This window comes from Microtus ochrogaster, chromosome 4 (assembly GCF_000317375.1).
Source record: "Microtus ochrogaster isolate Prairie Vole_2 chromosome 4, MicOch1.0, whole genome shotgun sequence".
NCBI lineage: Eukaryota > Metazoa > Chordata > Mammalia > Rodentia > Cricetidae > Microtus > Microtus ochrogaster.
In genome coordinates, this window is record NC_022011.1 from 71,389,056 (window position 1) to 71,410,406 (window position 21,351).

Genomic DNA, 21,351 nt, shown 5'->3' on the forward strand with positions numbered 1-21,351 from the left:
AAGCAGAGCTTTGCCAAGCACAACTATATGGTGCCCCAAACAGAACTGAGCAAATAGCAAAGCATTGCTGCGGCTCTATAGAGTAGAGCTGTGCTGGCAACCGAAGCACTAGCAGGTTCATTCAGCTGCACCATTCAGAATTCAGAGGAAGGGAAGAGCGAGGCAGGGAAAGAAGAGAATGAATAGAGCGTCTCTCTATGCTTCATGCCAGGGAATTATAATCAAAACTTCTCCACAATTTTGGGACAGAATATAACAGACTGATCTTATTACTATGTAATGACAGCTAACAGTGTTTCTTCCCGTTTATTTACATTTTGTTTATAGACAGGGTCTTGCTTTGTCACTGGACTTGCCATCCACATCACCTGAGTCTCTTCCTGACTGCAGGCATGACAGGTATGCATCAGCACAGCTAGATTATGCACTTTGTTTGGACACTAACAAAGAGAGAGTTATGAGGGGCAGTCAGGTTTGCAGCATGGGTTGAAGCATAAAGGACACATAAACTAGTTTGGGTGATCATTCTTATCAAGCAAACTTAAATCCAGATGCCATGCAATAATTTGCATTTCTAACTTGATGTCTTCCATTGATACATCAAAACAGCACATACCTACATTAAGAAATAAAAAACATACAACAATATACATACAAATAAAAGCACACATTTACACACATATTTTTCAATAGTAGCTTTAAGAAAAACTATTTTTTCATGATTGGTATTACATAAATGAAGTTTTTATTTTTGAAAATAAAAACTCTTGATTCTCGGCTAAACTAACCTTTGTTCGTTTCTCGGCCTCCAATAATTTGGCATTTGCCGCTTCTTCCTTCTTTTTCTTTTTAGCCTGTGCATGCAAAACAGGTCTCAAGTCATGCAACAGCACCGCTAAGACTCGGAGCTACATGCCTCACAAGGTACACAGCGATCATGTAACACATATGCAGACAGTTACAAACATCCCCGCCTCGCAGTATTTTCAAAGAAACATCAGGGCTAAAACACATCTGTAGCACCCTTAACAATCACAAGACAACATCTTTTCTTCTATAAACAGATAAACATTTGAAATAACATTATTTTATCTTAAGAAAAATGACTATAATGTTTTGCATTTTTGAGGATGTTAAAAGAAAATTTACTCACTGAAAAAAATTCAGAAAGAATTAATATTGATGGATAAAAAGAACCTCAAGCACATCTACTCTTGGAACTTCCTTTTCTCCTTGATATTTTAGATCCATTATTTGGTTGTAAACATTAAATGAAATTTAGTAAATCTGATTTTCACTACCTCTGTATACTGGGTCTTGATTCAGTGTTTATTGTTTAACAAGACAGAGCCTGCACTCTGACAGCCAGCCTCACACTAGACCACCTGAAGTCACTCACCATCTACAAGGTCCTAATTACCTCTAAGTTATTGCTTATTTGTTTCCAAAAAGAAGTGTTCTGAATTTGGGAGTTATAAAAAGTAACCTAAACAGGGTGAGGGAATGTCTGCATTTCTAGGATAAAGCACTACAACACAAAAATGCCCTAAGTCTCCGCAGACCTCAGGGCATAGTGTTCTACAAAGCAGCCATTCATCAACAGCTGAGAGGAAAAAGAAGTGCAGTTATCAAAAGTTTATTTTCCCTGGATGGTGTTGCATGCCTTTAATCCCATCAATTTGGGAGGGAGAGGCAGGCGGATCTCTCTGAATTTGAGGTCTACAGAGTTGGTTCTAGCACAGTCAGGGCTACACAGAGAAACCCTCTCTTAAACAACCAAATATGATAGGAAATTTATAAATCTTATAAATGATATTAGTCTTCATTCTAGTGATAGATATCTGTAATATATCTATTTGGCTGTTAAGGTAAAACTTAAACTGAATATTTTTAACCCCAGATGACTTTTGGGGTTACCAAAACAAATACCAAAACAAAAAAGTTTATTTTCACTATATTTTTAGGAAACAACTTCAAGACATATACCATTTTTGATAGAGGATATGAAACATATTTGCCTTTGTCTTGATGAGGCAACTGTTTCTAGTAGGTTATTGTCTCACAATGTGACAGTGACACTGTACACCAAAGCCGCGTGAAAATGCCATTCAGATAAAAAGTTTCAAACTCGGGCAGGACTTGCTAGAGTCCTGGATGTGCTAAGTCCACTTTTTCAGTATTTCTTCCTGCTGATTTCTAGCTACTAATTTTGATGCTAACATATCCTGTATACCTAATTCTAGTCCACTTGCAGAGGAGAGGTACACTAGGAACCCTGCTAGTGATAGCATTTTCTATCATGGAAGAGTTTCTAAATGAAAAAAAAAAAATGTCTAACTAGATGCCCTAGGCCTTTCCTGAGGGTAAACACCACGATCTCCATGACAACTATACTGGCTTCTCAAGTTTTCTCTCTTTTGTTGGTTGCTGTTTTATTTCACTTTCTGGCATTTAGGGCTAGGATGGATGAACTCGCTAACAAGGGTCAAAGAAGGCCTCCATCTACACATTTCTGAATAGACTTTCCAGTGGACGCATTCATCTGAACGAATGCAGTAATAACTGAGCATCGGAAATGACCCTGCACTTTATAAGTTGTTATCTTAGTTATGTTAAATTAAGAATTCTACCTCAAGAATCTGCTGAGCTCGGAGTTCTTTTTCCATTCTGATTTGCTGGATTCTCTTAATTTTTTCCTGTGGGAAACATTATGAAAATTTGAGAAAATATTTAGGTAAAAAGGTTTAATTGGAGTCAAAATATTTAAGACATGAATACTAAATTATCAAACGCTTTCCGTACTGGATCCGAAATTCAGCTACCTGTTGTAAGGAGATTCATAGGAGTTTAGACATTTTCTCATAATGGTAAACTATAAATGCTAAACAAACATACAAAGTGATTGCAAAGCTGATTAACGTTATATATCCAGACAATATTTTCAATGAACTGCAAGAACAGATAAAACAGAAATACATATAGCAACAGATAGATTTCTACCAGTTACTTAATGAACTGGAATGGAATGAAGAACATTATTTCTATAAAACGATTTACATGCATGCCTTTGTCAACTTGTCATAAATTTAAAGAATGCTTTAAAATCGCAGCTATATAGTCATTACAAGGCTTTAAGGTCATTATTAAAAATAATCTCTGATCCTAAAATTTATTTCACATGTTGACAACATGATGTGAACAATGCTTTCAACCACAAGGATAAACCCACAAGATTTTAGAGGGAATTAGTTTGATTTTATGATCCATGAAATTACTTACATCAGATAACTGGCATGTAAAATATTTTAATTTGGTTATATTTTATAATTTAGCAATCATATACGCTTTGCTAAGAATTTATATGTTGATTTTTAAAATTACCCTTCTATGCTACAATCACAGTCAGAACTTCCATTTTAAACGTTCTTTCAGAAAGTTTCCGACTGGCCTGGATAGGAATGAATACATAACAACAGCAACGACAAACCTTGACATTTCTGACATGGATTTGTTCTAAATTCCTACAGCAAACACATTTCATCTATATCAAACACCACTGTGTTCCTCTTTCAGTTTCCAGATATGTCTGACTGTGCTTTCCTGTGGATTTTCCATCATTCTGTGTTATTATTGAGTCTCTACAGAGGTGTATAACACAATCATGATATTTGAGAAATCAACAATCTAATTCAGAAGACTTATCACATTCTATGACTTTGCTGCTGGTGTTCCTTTCTTGAAACTGAATATTAGCTGCAGCTTACCAAAAATAAAAACCCAAGTATGTATTTTTATGTTACTTCTAGATAACAGACTGAAGAACCAAGTTTTGAATTATTTACTTATATTAGAAGTTCCAGGACAGGCTCCAAAGCTACAGAGAAGCCCAGTCTCAAAAAAAAAAAAAAAAAAACCACACACACACACACACACACACAACCAAGTTGAGACCTGAGGAAAACATATTCTTGATGAAATCTTTTTTTGTTTTTGTCAATCATAAGACTTTTAAAGGGGTATGACCTTCACTCAGCGAAAGCATTACAGCCTTCTCTCATGTGAGGATATAGAGATTCTTAGACCAAAAGTTATCTGGGGTTAAATATATTTAGTTTAAGTTTTACCTTAACAGCCAAATAGATATATTATAGATATCTATCACTAGCATGAAGACTAATATCATTTATAAGATTTATAAATTTCCTATCATATTATGTACCCATTTATTAAGAGGATACTGAGTTCTAACACAGCAAATATTTTGCTCTAATGCTAACACTTAGAACTCAAGAGTTCCACTCAACTCAGAAGACAGTGTCTGTGCTCACCCTACTTCATCATGATGCTCCCAGAATCTTGCAAAATTGCTTTAAGGGATTCTTGTTGTATATGGGGACACATAGCTCCCACAGTGGTCAAGGCCTTATGAAGCATATGGAAAGTCCTGGCAGGGACGGAGTGGGGTTGGGAGTGTGCAGGTGTGAGCTTCTGACCACGGCCCAGTCAGTGCAGTGACGACCTCACAGTAATTGTGCCTACACAAGACAGCACAGGTCAGCAAGCAGCTGTGAATCAGGGAAGGGACCCTTGCTACTGGACTGCTGGCTGCTGTGGATTCTGGGAAAGATGCAGTTCATTGTTGTCCGCTGTGTAACCACTAAGGAATCCACCAGGTTCTAATAGATAGTTCCAAACCCACAGTCACACAGATGATCCTAGTTAAGGAACTCAAAAGAAAATCAAAAACACAATAAAAACAAGACATGAATGAGAGAAAAATGACTTACAGGGAAGACAGTTGGGTAATGGGGTAGGAGGAAAACTAGAAAGAGTGGGGGTACTTTTGAAATTGACAAAGAAAAATTTCAATACATATTACACATAAAAAAACAACATGAGCTTAGGAGGTGGTGGCATGTACCTTTAAATCCCAGCACCCAGGAAGCAGAGGCAGGCGGATCTCTGAGTTTGATGCCAGCCTGCTCTACAGAGCTAGTATCAGGACAGGATACAAAGTTACAGAGAAACCTAGTCTTGAAAACACCAAAAATAACTAACTAAATTGCCACATTTTCTTACTAAACTTGGATGTTCAATCAAGCAATACCCTCTATCCACTGATACATGAATTTTAACACTGAAAACAGTCTCTGGGTACCAACTTGAATTCAATGTCTACAAAAATATTAAGATACTTACAAATATTACATATAAAATGCCAGATATAAAATTTTGCTTCTTAAAAACTTTAAGAAAAAGGACATAACTTAAAAGTGAAGGAAGTTCATTTAGGTTTTCCTCTAGGGCCTGTGATCCTTCCATTAACAAATTCAAGGCTAGGTTTGTAGTACTAGACTTGAGCTGCCTCTTGGCAGATGGGTACAAGTACAATCAGACAGATATTAGTTCCACTGCTGCAGCCCTGGACACCTTGTCATTCTGCCCATGCCTCACTTTGATATGCTATGTAAACGTCTTCAAAAGACTCATCTTTAATAAGTAAGTGCAGCTCATACCCTCAAAAATAAGTTTTTGTTTGTCTCAGATGGAGACTGTCAGAGAACCACAACTGGTTTAACTGCAGAAAAAAGAAACTGTAGAGCTCTGACCCTCATCAGTCAGACACTGACTCCACTCAAGTCTCGGAGACATCATGTAAGAGCGGTCAGGGAAACGGTAGGAGCCAGAGAGCTAGGGGACTGCTGCAAAACAGTGTTTTGGAAATGACAGGAATGTTGCAAACATGGATTCAAAATGTTTGCCTGCAAGACCAGACGGGTTATCATCCCACCACGGGTACAAGAAGAGCTCACAAGGCCTTAACTTCAGGGATAGGGCCTCCATACATGTTGCCCAGACCGCAGAGGCCAGCCCTTCATCTATGTACATACAAACAAAACTAGCTGGACTCAGGAGAGCAGAAATCAAAACACACATACTTAAACACACACACACACACACATTCAGTTAGTAGTGTTTATCTTACAAATACGAGAACCTCAGTTCCAATATCAGAACCCACATTTTAAAAAAAGAAAAGAAAAAAAAAGAAAAAACCACGTCTGGAAAGATGACTCCACAGTGAAGAATACTGGCGAGGACTTCAGTTTGTTCCCAGCACGTACATGGTAGCTCTTAGCCATCTGTAACAAAGTTCTGGAGGATCCAACGCTTTCTTCTGGCCTCCATGGGTACCAGACATAGATGTAGTATAAATACATACATGGAGGCAAACACTCATTCATATAAAACAACAAGAATAAATATCTCTTGAAATATTAAAAAAAATTAAAAGGAGTAAAAATTTTAGGACGGCAACTTTCTAAACAGACAGAGGCTTTCCACATAACAGTGGCTGTGCAGGCATCCAGCCGGGAACCGTGTGCGCACAGACGCAGATGCACGGGAAGGCGGACTAGAAGTCCGCTGCAGCACATGGACATACCTGCTGCTTCAGAATCTTCATCTGTTCTTTCTGCTTCCGCTTCTCTTCAGCAGCCATTATTGCTGTTAAGAGAAACCAAAGCACGTCTGTCATCACAGAAACTCAGGATTGGAAGGCAGACTAGGAATTCCCAGATCCCACCTTTCGATGCATGTAAGTCTCGTACCCTGCTGTTTTTTGGCTTCTTTGGCAACCCGTGCCTGTTCTTGCTTTTGAAGTTTTCTCAGAAGCTTAATTTGTGCTGCTTGTCTGGCTATTTCTGAAAAACACAAATTTCGCAGGGTAATTAACAACATTATATAGCTGATATACTCGAAGAGTAATGTGGAACTGTGCTGTGTCACCACGAACGATGAGCACTTCAGAACACTGCCTAGGGGAGATACAGACCAGGCAGGAAAGCAGTTTGGTAGAGAATGACATGTTCATTCCCCCTACAAATGGCCAGATTAGGAGACTGTGGTAGCTCCGGCAATGGAGCAGTTGAGACAAAGCAATCATGAAGTTTAAAGCCCCCAAAAGTTAGAAAAGAACTGCCAAATTATTTAATCAACTCTGAAGAAAAGAATAACTTTTATAAATGTGATCCCCGTCATCCTTCTTTTGAGTTAAGGACCTGCTGAGATGTAAGAATATCAGCTAGCTTCATCTTAACACACACACACACACACACACACACACACACACACACACACACAATCACACACACAATCACACACATGTAAACACACACATTTTCACATACCTGTAAAGGCAAAGACCTCTAGCCAAACTTGTATTTCACTTAGTGTGCCAGTGATTAAATCCTTGAATCTAGCAATACTTTCATTTACACGACAGAAGAACTAAAACTCTTAAAATAAAAAGGAGAGACTACTGGCCAGACAGACATCTTAACGAGCACATGGTTGTGGAAGTCTGCCAACTGACTCTCATTCCTAGAACCCCTGCTGGGGAGAAAACAAACTAATCTTGAAAATTGTTCTCTGATCTCCACATGTGCAACATGGCACATATGTATTTCATTCATACGTACATCATTATGCACGTACACGAATATTATTAAAAACATTTCAATGAATGAAGGTCTTGTAACTTTAAATGACAGATAGAAGCATTCGGGGCAAAAACACTTTGGAGTCCCTCTCATTAGGAGATGGAATAAACTCTGCCCCGAGATTCTGAATTCGGCCAGTGGTGTCCCATGGTCAAAAGGATGTTAGCTGAAACGACAGAGGGCGTTCAAGGGAAGACATGTTCTCTATTGCCAACCAAGGACATGTTTTAGATCGGCTGCTGGATATTGAATACATGGAGACAACTGAGCCCACACATGTGAACAATCCCAGCCAAGACCGATAAAGCTGCTCCCACTGATTCCATCTGGAAAAATGATTAGCTCTTAGTGCCCCGAGTCGTTGAGATTTAGTGGTTGGTTGTTAGTGTAGACACGGGCAATGGATAAAGAAACCATACAATGTTATTATTCTCCTCAATGGCAAGTGTAATCTGCATGCTATTAACTCTGAAAGGGATGGAGCATATTACCTGAAACATATTTTTAAAAGTTCTACTTTACAACACAGAACAACAGTTCTAAATTTTGTAGCTGAAAAAGATGTTATATAAACTATATTAACTGGCAATGATTATGTATTTCTACCTTTTATTGAATGTGGCTAAAGCAAAAAATTTATATGATTTTATTTAATATTTATAGCTATTTTATAACAAATACTATTACACAGAGCACATAAATAAAATGTCTAAGGTGCACAGAAGTACAGTGCAGTGGAAGCAGAAGCCCGTTTCCATCTCACTATGAGGAAAACCCTTGAAGCAGCATTTGAATGCTTTCAGAGTTCTAGTAAGTTAGCCATATAGTCTATGAAATGATGATCACTAATTTTCTACCATAGCAATTCTGTCTTAAGTAGAAAAGCCAATGAGATTTAGAAAACAATTTCCTAAAAAGTTACTTAAGCTAAATTCTTGCTCTAATACAAGCATGGATTTCATAAATCCTAAAAATGTCATAATGAAAACAAATAATTTGCCAAAAAAGTAGATGCTAAAATTTCTTTTAAAAAATGTCTGCCTTAATTTCAAAGATAAGTATTTAGTCTCAAATAAACTCCTAGCACATAGAATTAGTGTGACCTTTTAGACACACGGCCTTTCTTTGCAGCATGACTAGATCTGAAGGTGCCAGGCAGCTGTCAGCATGCCTTCTTAAGAGTCAATGGAGAAAGCACTGTTACGACATCTCCAACTCTGTGACACCCAGTGTCAGCTGCTATTTTCTGCTGCACACAACTTGAGGTATTAGTGTGGGTCAATTAACACACAGGTTTTATTTACACACACATAGAGCCACTATTATATCCGAACAGTGTCAGATTTTAAACTATTCGCTGTTGCTTAATCTCTACAAAAGGAGTACACAATAAATTCATATACTTGTAAATGTAAAACGACTATTTACATACATATTATTGTGTGCAAGTGTACGTGAGTGCATGGGCCATGGCAGGAATGTAGAAGTCAGAGGACACGTTGATGGAACCATTTTACACCTCCCACCTTGATGTAGGGGTTCCAGGGACAAAATTCAGATCACAAGGCCTGGGCAGGAAGTAACTTTACCCATTGAGTTATCTTGCTAGCCCAAATATAGTAACCATTTATTGTTAAATATTGAATGCTGTGGTAAGGGAGATAGATGCTCAGTGCATGAGGACTGTTACCACCAAGCTGGCGACCTGAATTTAATCCCAAAAAACCTCATGGTGAAAGGAAAGAACCATTACCTGCAATTTGTCCTATGACCTCCACAAGGTATGGTGACACAAATGTATCCTATTCTTAGTAAATTAATAAATGTAAAGAGGAAACACTAAGTGACTGCTTCATGTAGAGAATACACACACAAAATCACATGCACGCATGCACGCGCACACACACACACGCAAACAATAAGCACAATAAGGAATGAAGCCTATTACAACCAAAGACAAATATGTCATGGACTAAAATCAATTTGAAATCTAGATGAATAAAATTCTGAGTAAATAAGGACAATTAATTTCTTTGTTCCAACAGACCTAACATTTCAAGTGTATTTATTCATTCATTCATTTTAAATATCAAATGTATACAGTGTTTTGCTTGCACCTAAGTATGCACACCAGAAGAGGGCACCAGATCTCATTACGGATGGTTGTGAGCCACCGTGTGGTTGCTGGGAATTGAACTCAGGACATCTAGAAGAGCATCCAGTCCTCTTAAACTCTAAGCCCCCAGCCTGGTCTACAGAGCTAGTTCCAGGACAGGCTCCAAAGCCAGAGAAACCCTGTCTCGAAAAACAAAAACAAAACAAAACAAACAAACAAAAAAAACCCCAAAACTCTAAGCCCCTAATTTTTCAAATTTAAATGTTCTATTTTAGATAGTACATAAGGGTAAATGTATTAATAATGAAAACAAACAGAAAAAGAAGATATTTTGGCGACCAGTTCACTTCAAACACTCATTTTTAAATACAATGCAGCTACCTTTACACAAGTCTCACAAGAGTCATGGCTTTATAGGTAATAATTTTTAAAACTCGGGGCCAGCAAGATGGCTCAGGAGTGAAGGAACTTTCTATCAAGACTGACAACCTGCGTTTATCCCCAGGTCCCACATGGTGGAAGGAAAGGACTCAAGCAAGCTCTCTTCTCACCTCTACACATGCTGTCATATATGTCCCCATACACACATGTCCACACACACATCAGAAAAACAGTATTGAACAGTAATACAGTAAAAACAGTTTAAAAAACTTTAAACTAAAGCCAGGCGTGGGATGGCACATACCCAGCATTTAGGAGGCAGGGGCAGGGGCAGGGAACTCTCTGAGATTGAGACCAGCCTGGTCTACAGACTTAATTCCAGGACAGCCAGAGCTACACAAAAAATTCCTATCTTGAAAAACCAACAAAAAACAAATACCGCCGGGCGGTGGTGGCGCACGCCTTTAATCCCAACACTCGGGAGGCAGAGGCAGGCGGATCTCTGTGAGTTCGAGACCAGCCTGGTCTACAAGAGCTAGTTCCAGGACAGGCTCCAAAACCACAGAGAAACCCTGCCTTGAAAAACCAAAAAAAAAAAAAAAAAACAAATACCGCCTCAAAACATAAAAACAACATTAAACTAATTTTTAAAATTCATCTGCTCTTAATGAACTGGTGTTATCTACATGAAATAAATACTTATAAATGTTTAACATAGATTTATTATTATTGTTTGTGATGGTAAAGCTTCATTAGAGTGACGTTCTAATGAGAATGGTAAAGAAACACATGGCATCCCTGACTGCTAAACCACGGGTAGGCTGCTCCTAGTTGCAGAAAGATGACCAAGATCAAGCTGACAACATTTAAACTGAATAAGGTATACACGGGAACCTGTTTTAGAAATTAACAAACATGTGTAGGTGAAGCTTGAATTTGGAAATGTGTACAGATTTCTAGAGAGAGTAACAGAAACTTGTTATGACTCCACGGATGAGGAAGAATGAGAGCTTTCTTTTCAAGGATTTTGTCCCATGAGTTTTTTTCCTATAATTTCAATTTATTTACAAGGCATAGAAATACATTTTGGATGTTTTCTCTAGGTTTTATATTTAGAGATAAAACATTCCTGAAATGACATAAAATTCTGATAGTCTTTTCACTATAATTTTAATGAATAAAAATTTCAGCCATCAGCTATCTGTACAGATGATGTGCTCATGACAGCCCAGAGGCTTCACTTCTGCACAAAGTAGCTCAGACCCCACAGCAGAACAACATTTGTCTTATCTTCCTGTGTAATAAGGAACAGCTCCAAGGTACTTTATGTGAAATTCTCAATAATAAGTACATTTTGAATGAATATGAAATATGAGCACTGTGAACTTAATAAATCTGCATTCTGGTGCCCTTGTCACGCCTTCTAAACACACCGACTATTTCAGCCCCCTGGAGTTGCATACCCAGACTTCAGGAGATTGCAAACTAGAGCACTTGGGTTAGCTACAAGTCAGTGGAGTTCTCCAGCTGAAAATTTACCTACAGGTGCACAGATTTTGAAGTTATTCTCAGGTACACTTCAAAAACTTAGGAGTTATAACAAGGAGAATCCCAGGCTGGGACAACTTTAGAGCACGTGTCAAAGGCTAGCTGCTCCAATTCTGTGCAAGCCTCTTTAACGGTAGCACACAGCACAACTATTGAGGAATGGCTACAGATTCAAAGAACTCCTATTTAAAAGCAGTGTCAACCACTTCCAAGTCAAAAGTATAAGAAGGATGACTGTTAGGTTTTCGTGCGATTCCTAGTGACAGGTGCTTCTTTCTCACCTTGAGCCTGCAGTTTCCTTAATAATTTCGCGTCTGTGCTATCTAAGAACTCTGCACTGCCAACATTGGGAGGGCGACCCTTCCGGCGTTTCATCCTAGACTCCTCTCTTGCTCTTGGTCTATCGGGATTGGGTGGTCTTCCTCTTCGGCCTTCCATTGCCCTGATACGAGGAATGACATCCTCTTCTTTCAAAAGACACCACTGCATTCCCTGTTAATCAATAAATTGCAGAAATAAATGTCACAAATACATTAAAAATAAGGGGTCAACATAACAGAAAATTCTAGTTAAAGCCAGGGGCTTTTTTTAAATTTATAAAGCTGGTATAAAATTTAACTTTTAAAAATTAAATTTAGTAATTTTTCTATGGTAAATCTTTAATATTCTTAGTCAAATTATTTCTTCCTTAAGTACACAGACAGTTCTGTATCTGTGTCTATACTCATACAGAGAGACCTAACATAATCATCACTCCTGAATACAACCGTGACAATGGTGGCAGACATGTGAACAGACCAGCTGTGTGGGAACCCTAGGGGTTGTTCGTGAGTGTTGAGACTTCACCAAAACATTAGGTCATCTAGATACCAGATAAACCTCTTTCTGAAATGAATATTATAGCTAATGAAGTAGAGTTGCCTGTGAGTGGATGCATTTCATCAGCAATGAGACAAGCAGACCAACACCAGCTTCCTAATGGAGGCTCACACCACCTCTGATCTTATTCCTACCCCAAGGTAATCCTGGACTTGATCAAAATCCAACATTTATTCCATAACTTTTAAAGGCAAGACTGAACAAGACATATCTCTTTAAAATACACGTAAAACCCAGTCAGAAGGAAATCAAGAAATGATTTGGCCTCTTCAACAAATAAATTATGACAAGCTTAACCAACAATACAGAAAAATTAAGTAGACTTTAAAAGGTGTATCAATCTGAATTCATCAGCCTTATTTGGTAATTGATCTAAAAAAAACTACTGAGAAAACTGAACAACTGGAAATTGTAACAAACACTGACATTTGAAAGCACAAGAAAAAAAAGCAAGCCATGGGGCTGGAGAGATGGCTCAGCGGTTAAGAGCATTGCCTGCTCTTCCAAAGGTCCTGAGTTCAATTCCCAGCAGCCACATGGCCCTAAGCACTCACATGACAAGCTCATTCCACTCACTTCTCACTACCTGATTCACCAACATAAAACCACAAGCCATGGGGCTGGAGAGATGGCTCAGCGGTTAAGAGCATTGCCTGCTCTTCCAAAGGTCCTGAGTTCAATTCCCAGCAGCCACATGGTGACCCACAACCATCTGTAATGAGGTCTGGTGCCCTCTTCTGGTTAACTGTATACATAATAAATTAAAAAAAAAAGCAAGCCAGGAGATGGTGGTGCACACCTTTAATCCCAGCAGCACTCAGGAGGCAGAGGCAGGCAGATCTCTGTGAGTTCGAGACCAGCCTGGTCTACAAGAGCTAGTTCCAGGCTCCAGAAACCCTGTCTCGGAAAAAAAAAAAAAAGAAAAAGAAAAAGCAGCCTTGTGAATGCAATGATGAGAGCTCTGGATTACAAATCTGCTTGCTAAAGGACAGAGGGTAGCGAAGAACCCATAGTAGAAACCCTATCGTGCTCAGGCCCCCCGAATTCAGTTTGATCTTCATAACACTTCTAAGTCATCTGGCAGTGGGTTTTAGAGGTACCGAGAAAGCAAGGAAGAAAACTATGATTCAATTTGAAAAGAACTGTCACACTTTTAAGTTAAGATGTTCTTACAGCTTTTGATATATAAGTTAGTATATATAAGCTAACGAGTGACTGATCACAACTTTTAGGACTGTATCAAGCCAAACTTGTGATTAAAAAATCAGTGCATGCCAGACAGTGGTGGTGGCATATGCTTTTAATCCCAGCACTTGTGAGAAAGAGGCAAGCGGATCTCTGTGAGTTCAAGGCCAGCCTAGTCTACAGAGCGAATTTCGGACTAGCTCCATAGCTACTGGGAAACCCTGTCTTAGAAAAAAACATTAGTGCATGAATTGCATATGTGCTTGCTAACAGTAAAAATCTAATACTAGCTTGTCAGTGATTTGTATGCTAAAATAACTTTTATATTGATTTTGAAAAAAAATTGCTTTCTCTAAAGATTAAGATACCAAGGCCAGCTGGACTGGGACTGAAAAAGCATGGGATCAAACCGGATTCTCTGAACATGGTGGACGATGAGAACTGATGAGAAGCCGAGGACAATGGCACTGTGTTTTGATCCTACTGCATGTACTGGCTTTATGGGAGCCTAGTCTGTTTGGATGCGCACCTTCCCAGACCTGGATGGAGGGGGCAGGACCTTGGACTTCCCACATGGCAGGGAACCATGACTGCTCTTTAGACTGGAGAGGGAGGGGGAGGCAAGAGGGGGGTGGGGAGAACATGGAAATTTTTAATAAAAAAAAAAGATACAGTCAATAGAATCAACAGTTGCACTGAGTACATATCTGGGTCACAAATGACCTCAGAAGAAAACTGTCAGCACAGACAGGATGGAGCACACTGTGCTCACTGTCAAGGAAAGTTTTATTAGTTTCTTTTTTTTTTTTTTATGATTTTAGACACCAAATCAGCACATATCACACATGTTGATTAAAAAAAAGTGGCATTTGTGACTGAGTGACAAGAGCACACAGGAATATGTAAACAAATCAGCACAACGCTTCATGCCACTATTGAGGGTCTTGTACGAGTACCTTTTCATATTAAATGTGATTATTATATAGTACTTTTATATTCACATAGGAAAATTTCCTGCTGGTGCTAGAAACTTACCAGACAATAGTGACTTTATAATCTACATTTGTGCCCATGGTATTTAGAAAACTAGTATTTGTAGAAGGGACTGCATATATTGAATTAGACGTAATGTCACCTAACTCTTTGATTTCAGAAATCAAGAATAAAATGCTTAGGAAATGTCAGGCTTATACTACAGCTTTAATCCCTTGAGTAGCCAAATTATTTGCAGGTAGGGACATATGGTCTAGCTCTAGCTAGACATAATTAATAATACTTGACTAACTCTTGTGAGTCAGAAATTATATGATAAAAAGTAAATTTGAAAACCTGGCTTGGGTTCCTCAGCATTAGGAGAAAATTTTTCTTTTTTCTTTCTTTTCTTTCTTTCTTTTTTTTTTTTTTGAGATAAGATTTCTCTAGGTTAGCCGCAACTGTTCTGAAACTTGCAATGTAGACCAGACTGGCCTTGAACTCACAGAGGTCTGCCTGCCCCTGCCTCCACGTCTGACTGTTTATTTTTTATTAAGGTTTAACACACAAAAATGTTTCCTAGAAATAATGTTCCATGACTAAGATTTAAAAGACACATAATAAAAAGAAGCATTATGAAGGTGATCAAAGATTATGTTTATTACTTTATACTTCTTTTTGAAGGGTTACTAATTTATATTATTTTACATTTTATTTAAGAAGACTGAACAAATTTGGTAACATAAAAACAGAAATATGAGATAAGTGAAACTATACTGTAACATTGCAATATATTACTTTTTTAAAAGTTAGAGTCTCTATGTGTTATTTGGAACAGGTGATCTAGAATTGCTTCTCTAAAAGAAAAGATAGATAACTTTTAAACTTTTAAATTTTTATTACTTATAAATGTGTCTGTGTGTGGTAATCGGAAACAACTTTGTGGAACTCTGTTCCTTTCAACCACCCTTCAACTGGGTTCCTCAGTTCCTGCCCCCACTAAGTCATCTCTCCAGTCCAGAAGAAAGCCATCAAAGAGTATGTTTAGGGGCTGGAGAGATGACTCAGCAGTTAAGAGCACTATTCAATTCCCAGCACCCACACAGCAGCACACAACTGTTTGTGACTCCAGTTCCAGGGGACCTGGCACCCTCACACATAAAACAAAACAAAACAAAAAAAGTTTTAAAAGAGATTTTTTTAAATATGTACATACAGGTGTTTTGTCTGAATGTATGCATGTGCACCATATATGGTATTTGCAGAGTCCAGAAAGAGCATTGGATCCCTGGAACTCAACAGTGGTTATGGCCACCACGAGTATCTGCAAGAGCAGTTGCTGCTCCTTCTGGGGAGCCATTCCCAGCTCCAAAGCAACAGTGTTTGTAACGATGAACCTAAGGCTCAGGCTACTCCAGTGTGGGTGACTCGGGGCCACATCACCAAGAGTGATGAACTGAAAGCTTTAGCAGTCAGGGCAGGAAACTGTCTCAGTGAATCATGCACACATTATGAGACCCTAGAACTGGGAAGGGGACTAGAACCAGAGAGAACGGCAAATGCTTAAGTCTTACAGGAGAAAGAACAAAAGCTGAAGACTACCTGGATATGAAAGAGAAGCCTGAAGCCAACCAGAAAAATGAGCAGGAATCACCACACTTACATAGTCATGGCTGCGCTCTTACATCTCAACCCAGCTTCGATAGTGTGCTAACAGTAAATGTGTATAGGGGGCTGAGCAACCTAAGTGGATTGCTTTTCTCAGTGTGAGTGTCACGAGGGTGCTGGGAGCTACAATTCCATTCCTCTAATGGTTGATTTTCCAAGTTACCACTTGAAAGGCCAGCACTTTGAAATGAATAAGAGATAGTTCTTTTCTTCTCTTTTCTTTTTTGTAATTTAAGACAGGTTCTTACTATGTAGTCTTGCTTTGGCCTAGAATGTGGGATGGGATCTTTCTCTAACATCCCTGTCTCTTGGAAGTAAAATAACTGGTTGACATTGAAGTAGATTAATGTATTTGTTGTAACAATTTTAGATCTCTTAGTCTTAGATTATCCACCCAACAGATTTTCACAAAATATTTTCTAGTAAAATTAAGTCTAAAAATAAAGTTGCTATTAAAAAAACAATAACAAAACTAAAGCCAACATCCTTCTGATAGTGTGATTTGCGTCTTACTAAGAGCTCACATGAAACGTTTTAGAATGTCATACCTAAAAAGGACAATGAAACATTAAAAAAATTTTACTTATTTTTATTTCATGTTTATAAATGTTTTGCCTGTCCCTATGTAAGTGAACTGTGTACATGCATGGTGCTTAGAGGCTGAAGAAGGTGCTGATCCCTTGGAACTTGGGTAAACCAAGTTGTGAGGATCCTCTGGACCGTGAGTCATCCATCTATGGCTGGGAGCTGAACCCAGTTTCTCTGCAAGCATTCTGCATTGCTGAACTGTATCTCTAACTCAGAAGAGCAGGGATATGAAAGACCTGGTGATCGCAGGCCCATTCCAGGTGAGAAAATTAAATAAGCCTTAGAGCACCTAAGTGACATAGGATGCTGACTTACAAGGATTAGAAGTCTTAAAAAAATCAGAGGGCATGAGCAAAGCATATGTATCAAACACTTTTACAAATATTTGAACATCCTACAACTTAATACAAATGTTAAAATTAACATAAAGAAAAGTGGGAATCTGTTGGTTTTCCTAGGCCTGGGTCTACTTCACATTGCCTTCTACCTCCAGAGCAGCACAGAGAGCTTGCTGTACTTCACACGAGGACACTGGGCAGTCCATCTCTCCAGTTACACAGCTCATTAGAGCCACACACTATTTTCAGTAGTATTTAAAATATAAAAGACCAAGAATAACTTTCCCTGGGAACAGGAGTGTCACTCAGGAAACACAGTGGAGAGAGGTGTGGTTTGATAATTATCTCCACAATGTTGATTATATTGTCCAACTGATCCAATAGGTGATCTCTAAGATCACATCTTTAGAGAACTAAGCAACTTCTGTGCTTAGTTCAGAAAACAAAGGATTTGACAAAAAGCAGGGACTCAGACCTTCAGTGGCTCCACACTTGGGCTTACGTTGTAGGTTGTCTGGTACAGGGCTCACTTAGCCACTAAAATCCTACCTGGTAAATGAAAGACATGAACTTCCAGGCTCGTCCCCTGTCCGTGCTGACCGTTCATGTTCCCAGAGTCCATATGTGCCAGAGCTAGGTTGCACAGGTATGGCAGTTAACAGCAGAGCTGGCGTAGAACTCTGGTTGTTGACTCCCAACCTTTGGTTCTTTACCTAATTTAAAATAATTACCAGAACTACAACCGTGCAGAGTCCATATGCTGGCAAATTATTATGATTGCTCCATTTATTCTTCACCAGAAAAGTCCTTCCATTATAGCTGGACAGCAACAGATCAACAGGAAATTCGCCAAATAACACAGTTCTTTGTAACTCTTACAGTAATGTACTATCTGGGTTCTACATTCATAATAGTTTTTCTTCAAATTTAGACTTTCAACTTCATTTCTAAAGTAAGAGGCATGTTCACAAACTTCCTTTGTGAGCAAAAAAAAATGTCTTTGGGAATAATCTGGGAACATTATTTGTCAAAAATATTTACAAAGTGACTTTAAAAAGGTTATTTTATTGGCCGGGCGGTGGTGGCACACGCCTTTAATCCCAGCACTCAGGAGGCAGAGGCAGGCGGATCTCTGTGAGTTCGAGGCCAGCCTGATCTACAAGAGTTAGTTCCAGGACAGGAACCAAAAGCTATGGAGAAACCCTGTCTCGAAAATCCAAAAAAAAAAAAAGTTATTTTATGAAAGAAGCATTTTACTTTTCTTATGGCACAATGCCACTAAACATAATCCTTAAAAAAAAAAAAAAACTCAGAAAGTTTCTGAATGGTATGTAAGTCCTCCTTAGTCTATATTTCCTTCCTTTTTCCTCCTCTTTAGGGATCTCCTTGAACTTACTTGGTGAAAAATACGAAATAATTTTTAAAAGTTAATTAACTAGTTTCCCCATTAGAAGTCACGTAAGGCTTATCAGACACTTCAAAACAACCTCGGCCATCAACGACTACTCACTGGAGCACCTTCTTGTGTTCCTATGTGGATAAAAGAAACAACAGTTCTCTCAAACTTATCAAAATCAAGACAGCACAGACATTTTTTTTCCTATTATGTTTGTAACCAAAACAGTGAAATAAAATAAAAATGATGACAAACATCAGGATCAACAAGTTTTTTATGATGCAATGGAACAGAACTGTGAAAAGACAAATCTGTCTGAATCCTTTCCACGGGGCTGCAAAGAGGCCATAGGGGCAGAGATCGGGCTGGAGACAGGCCGCTGACAGAGCACGGCCTGCAGAGAACTGACAGATGAGGGATTTACGGAAACTATGAGAGCATTTGAAATCAAGCTAGCAGCAATGATGACCATTCACTGATCCTACAAATCTCTTACCATGTCTGTGAATTCAAACAAACAAAACTCTTTGAATACAGGTTTGGTTGGCCTCCTTCCTTCTAGAGCCTCTGTTCTTGAATTAAGGGTGTCTGCTTTAGTTATTAAAGATAATCCTTCACCTAAACTTTGATACCCGTGAACTGGTTCTCACTTTTCATCTTGTAATATACACAAACACTAATTTCAACCAATGTTTGCTATCACCAAATACATACATAATTACTATCATAAGTTCCTAAATACTGAATAAAAATGGATAATTTTTAGAAAATGTTGTTTTTATCACTTCAAATATTACTTTCTGGCAGAAATTACCCCCTAAATTTTATCTGATAAGATTTTTGGAATATTTTTATTATTTTTCTGCTTTCAGTAAAATTAGAATGAAGAATTGATGTTCCCCTAGCATATCATAAAAGGAAGAATAAAGATGTGATGTAGAAACTATATTCCCAAGTAAAGCTATCAATTTGAGTTAAAAATGACAATACATTTGTATAAAGCATTTTTCCCTTTTAAACTCAAATACATGTATTATATACAGAGCACCTGAAATCTTTATGTTCAATTTTCCTACATTTGAAAAATAAAAAATTTCTTAGTTTCATTGCATTACAAAGTAGAGAGGTATTATTTTAAAAAACAAAACAAAACAACAGTCTTCCACATTATGCACTTGTAGGGCAAAAGGGTCAGCCAAAGAAACCAACCAATCCCTGAGCATGAACTCTAACACCCTGACCCACAACCCAAAGCCAGTGAATAAACACTTTAGCCCTGAACCAAGAACCTAAGAAACATATACTTTGGCCGGGGAACCAGAACCAGTGAAAGAAATATGCCCTGACCCCAAAACTAAGGCCAAGGGTTAAGAAAGGTCGATAAAAGAAACACAATTTGGCCCCGATACCAGAGCCAACTCTGCTCCTAATAAACAAAACTAACCAATCTTGGAGCAGAAAATCTTCTCCTTGGGAAAGCTCCACCCCTAAGAAGCCCTACATAAGTTTCCTTGCCAATTCAGGTACAAGTTGTCCTTTTCCACACAGGCAGAGGAAGTACCTCTCCTGGACTCTTCCTTCCAAAATAAATCTCTTTCTTAAAAGAGTTTTGGATGAATGTCAAAAAAAAAAAAAAAAAAGAGTTTTGGGTAAAGCTCATCTTTGGCTGTTCCCTTAGAAGGGCTGAGCATAAAACTAACTTTTCACCTCCAGAAGGAGGCAATTGCTACATTTCTGCAAGGGCTTCCTCTTTAGCAAAGTAAAGGAGAAAAAGAAACACCTTGGGTCACAACAGAAGAAGCGAGTGTTCACTGCCAGGATGTTCACTTAGGGGAACAGAACAGAGCTCAGCAGTAAAGGCTCTCCTAAAAGAGGAGCAGGATTACTACATCCTGAGAGGAGACCATCCCCCACTGCACCCAGCTACAGGTATAGCCTGACTTCTCAGTAAGTCAGGACCCAGCTTCCAGAGCTATTGCAGCTCTAGGTATAGCCTGAGTTCCAAACAAGTCAAGACACCTTCCCCTCCAGAGCTGTAACACTTACAGTACTTGATTCAAGTAAATTTTAGAACATAGAAAAAACACAAGAGAATAATGAAACAATCTACTCTACCATGACCAATTAAAGCAATAATCAAGTTTGATATACTAATGTTTTTCCTCCTTTTGGATTTTTGTTGTTGTTATATTTTAAAACACAGACCCAACATGCAGACCAGGATGGTCTCAACTTGGCAATCTTCCCTCCTTTTCTATCCACTGCTGGTATTGCAGACATGCAACACCATACCAGCTAGGCAGCTTTTGGTGTATGAAGTTTTGTTTTTAATATATGCTTAGACATCAAACTTTTATACAATTTGTATAAAGTTAGAAATATTTTATACACAGAGAAAACTTTATTGTGTGACAATAATGCATTTGTGCCAAACGGTATTTTATAACCTGCAGACATTTAGCTAATCAAATGTCCTTTCTGTTTGTGCTTGCCTAGCTGCTGTTGAATTGGAAAAGTTGGGGAAATGTGGAAAGCGTGGTTTGTCCTGGCTGGATGTTCCTTCGGTGTAAAGCCTTCATCATGGTGATCGCACCTCCGACCATCCCCATGATATGCCATAGTGGATGGAATTAACAACAATCCCAAAAGGTGACCACCATGGACAAGAAGAAAATCACCAAAAGGTTAAAGATCAAGTCCTTTGTGAAAGTTTACAACTATATAGCATGAAGCCAACAAGGAACTCCAGATGGGCAGTCTAGGTCAAGCCTAAGCAGG

At 38.5% G+C, this 21,351-nt stretch overlaps 1 protein-coding gene across 10 annotated transcripts in view; it reads right to left on the minus strand.

Moving 5' to 3' along the window:
* The window catches only part of Baz2b (bromodomain adjacent to zinc finger domain 2B), a 210,405-nt gene that overhangs the window by 38,067 nt on the left and 150,987 nt on the right, over window positions 1-21,351 (minus strand). For 8 of the 10 annotated variants that reach the window (XM_026789343.1, XM_026789353.1, XM_026789337.1 and 5 more), the window contains 5 exons: window positions 11,829-12,039; window positions 6,612-6,704; window positions 6,446-6,507; window positions 2,631-2,696; window positions 789-854 (listed from right to left, as the gene is read on the minus strand). In XM_026789343.1, the coding sequence (XP_026645144.1) occupies window positions 789-854; window positions 2,631-2,696; window positions 6,446-6,507; window positions 6,612-6,704; window positions 11,829-12,039 (498 nt within the window). The remainder of the gene's footprint in view (window positions 1-788; window positions 855-2,630; window positions 2,697-6,445; window positions 6,508-6,611; window positions 6,705-11,828; window positions 12,040-21,351) is intronic. The other 2 variants (XM_026789346.1, XM_026789349.1) reach the window with 1 other exon arrangement.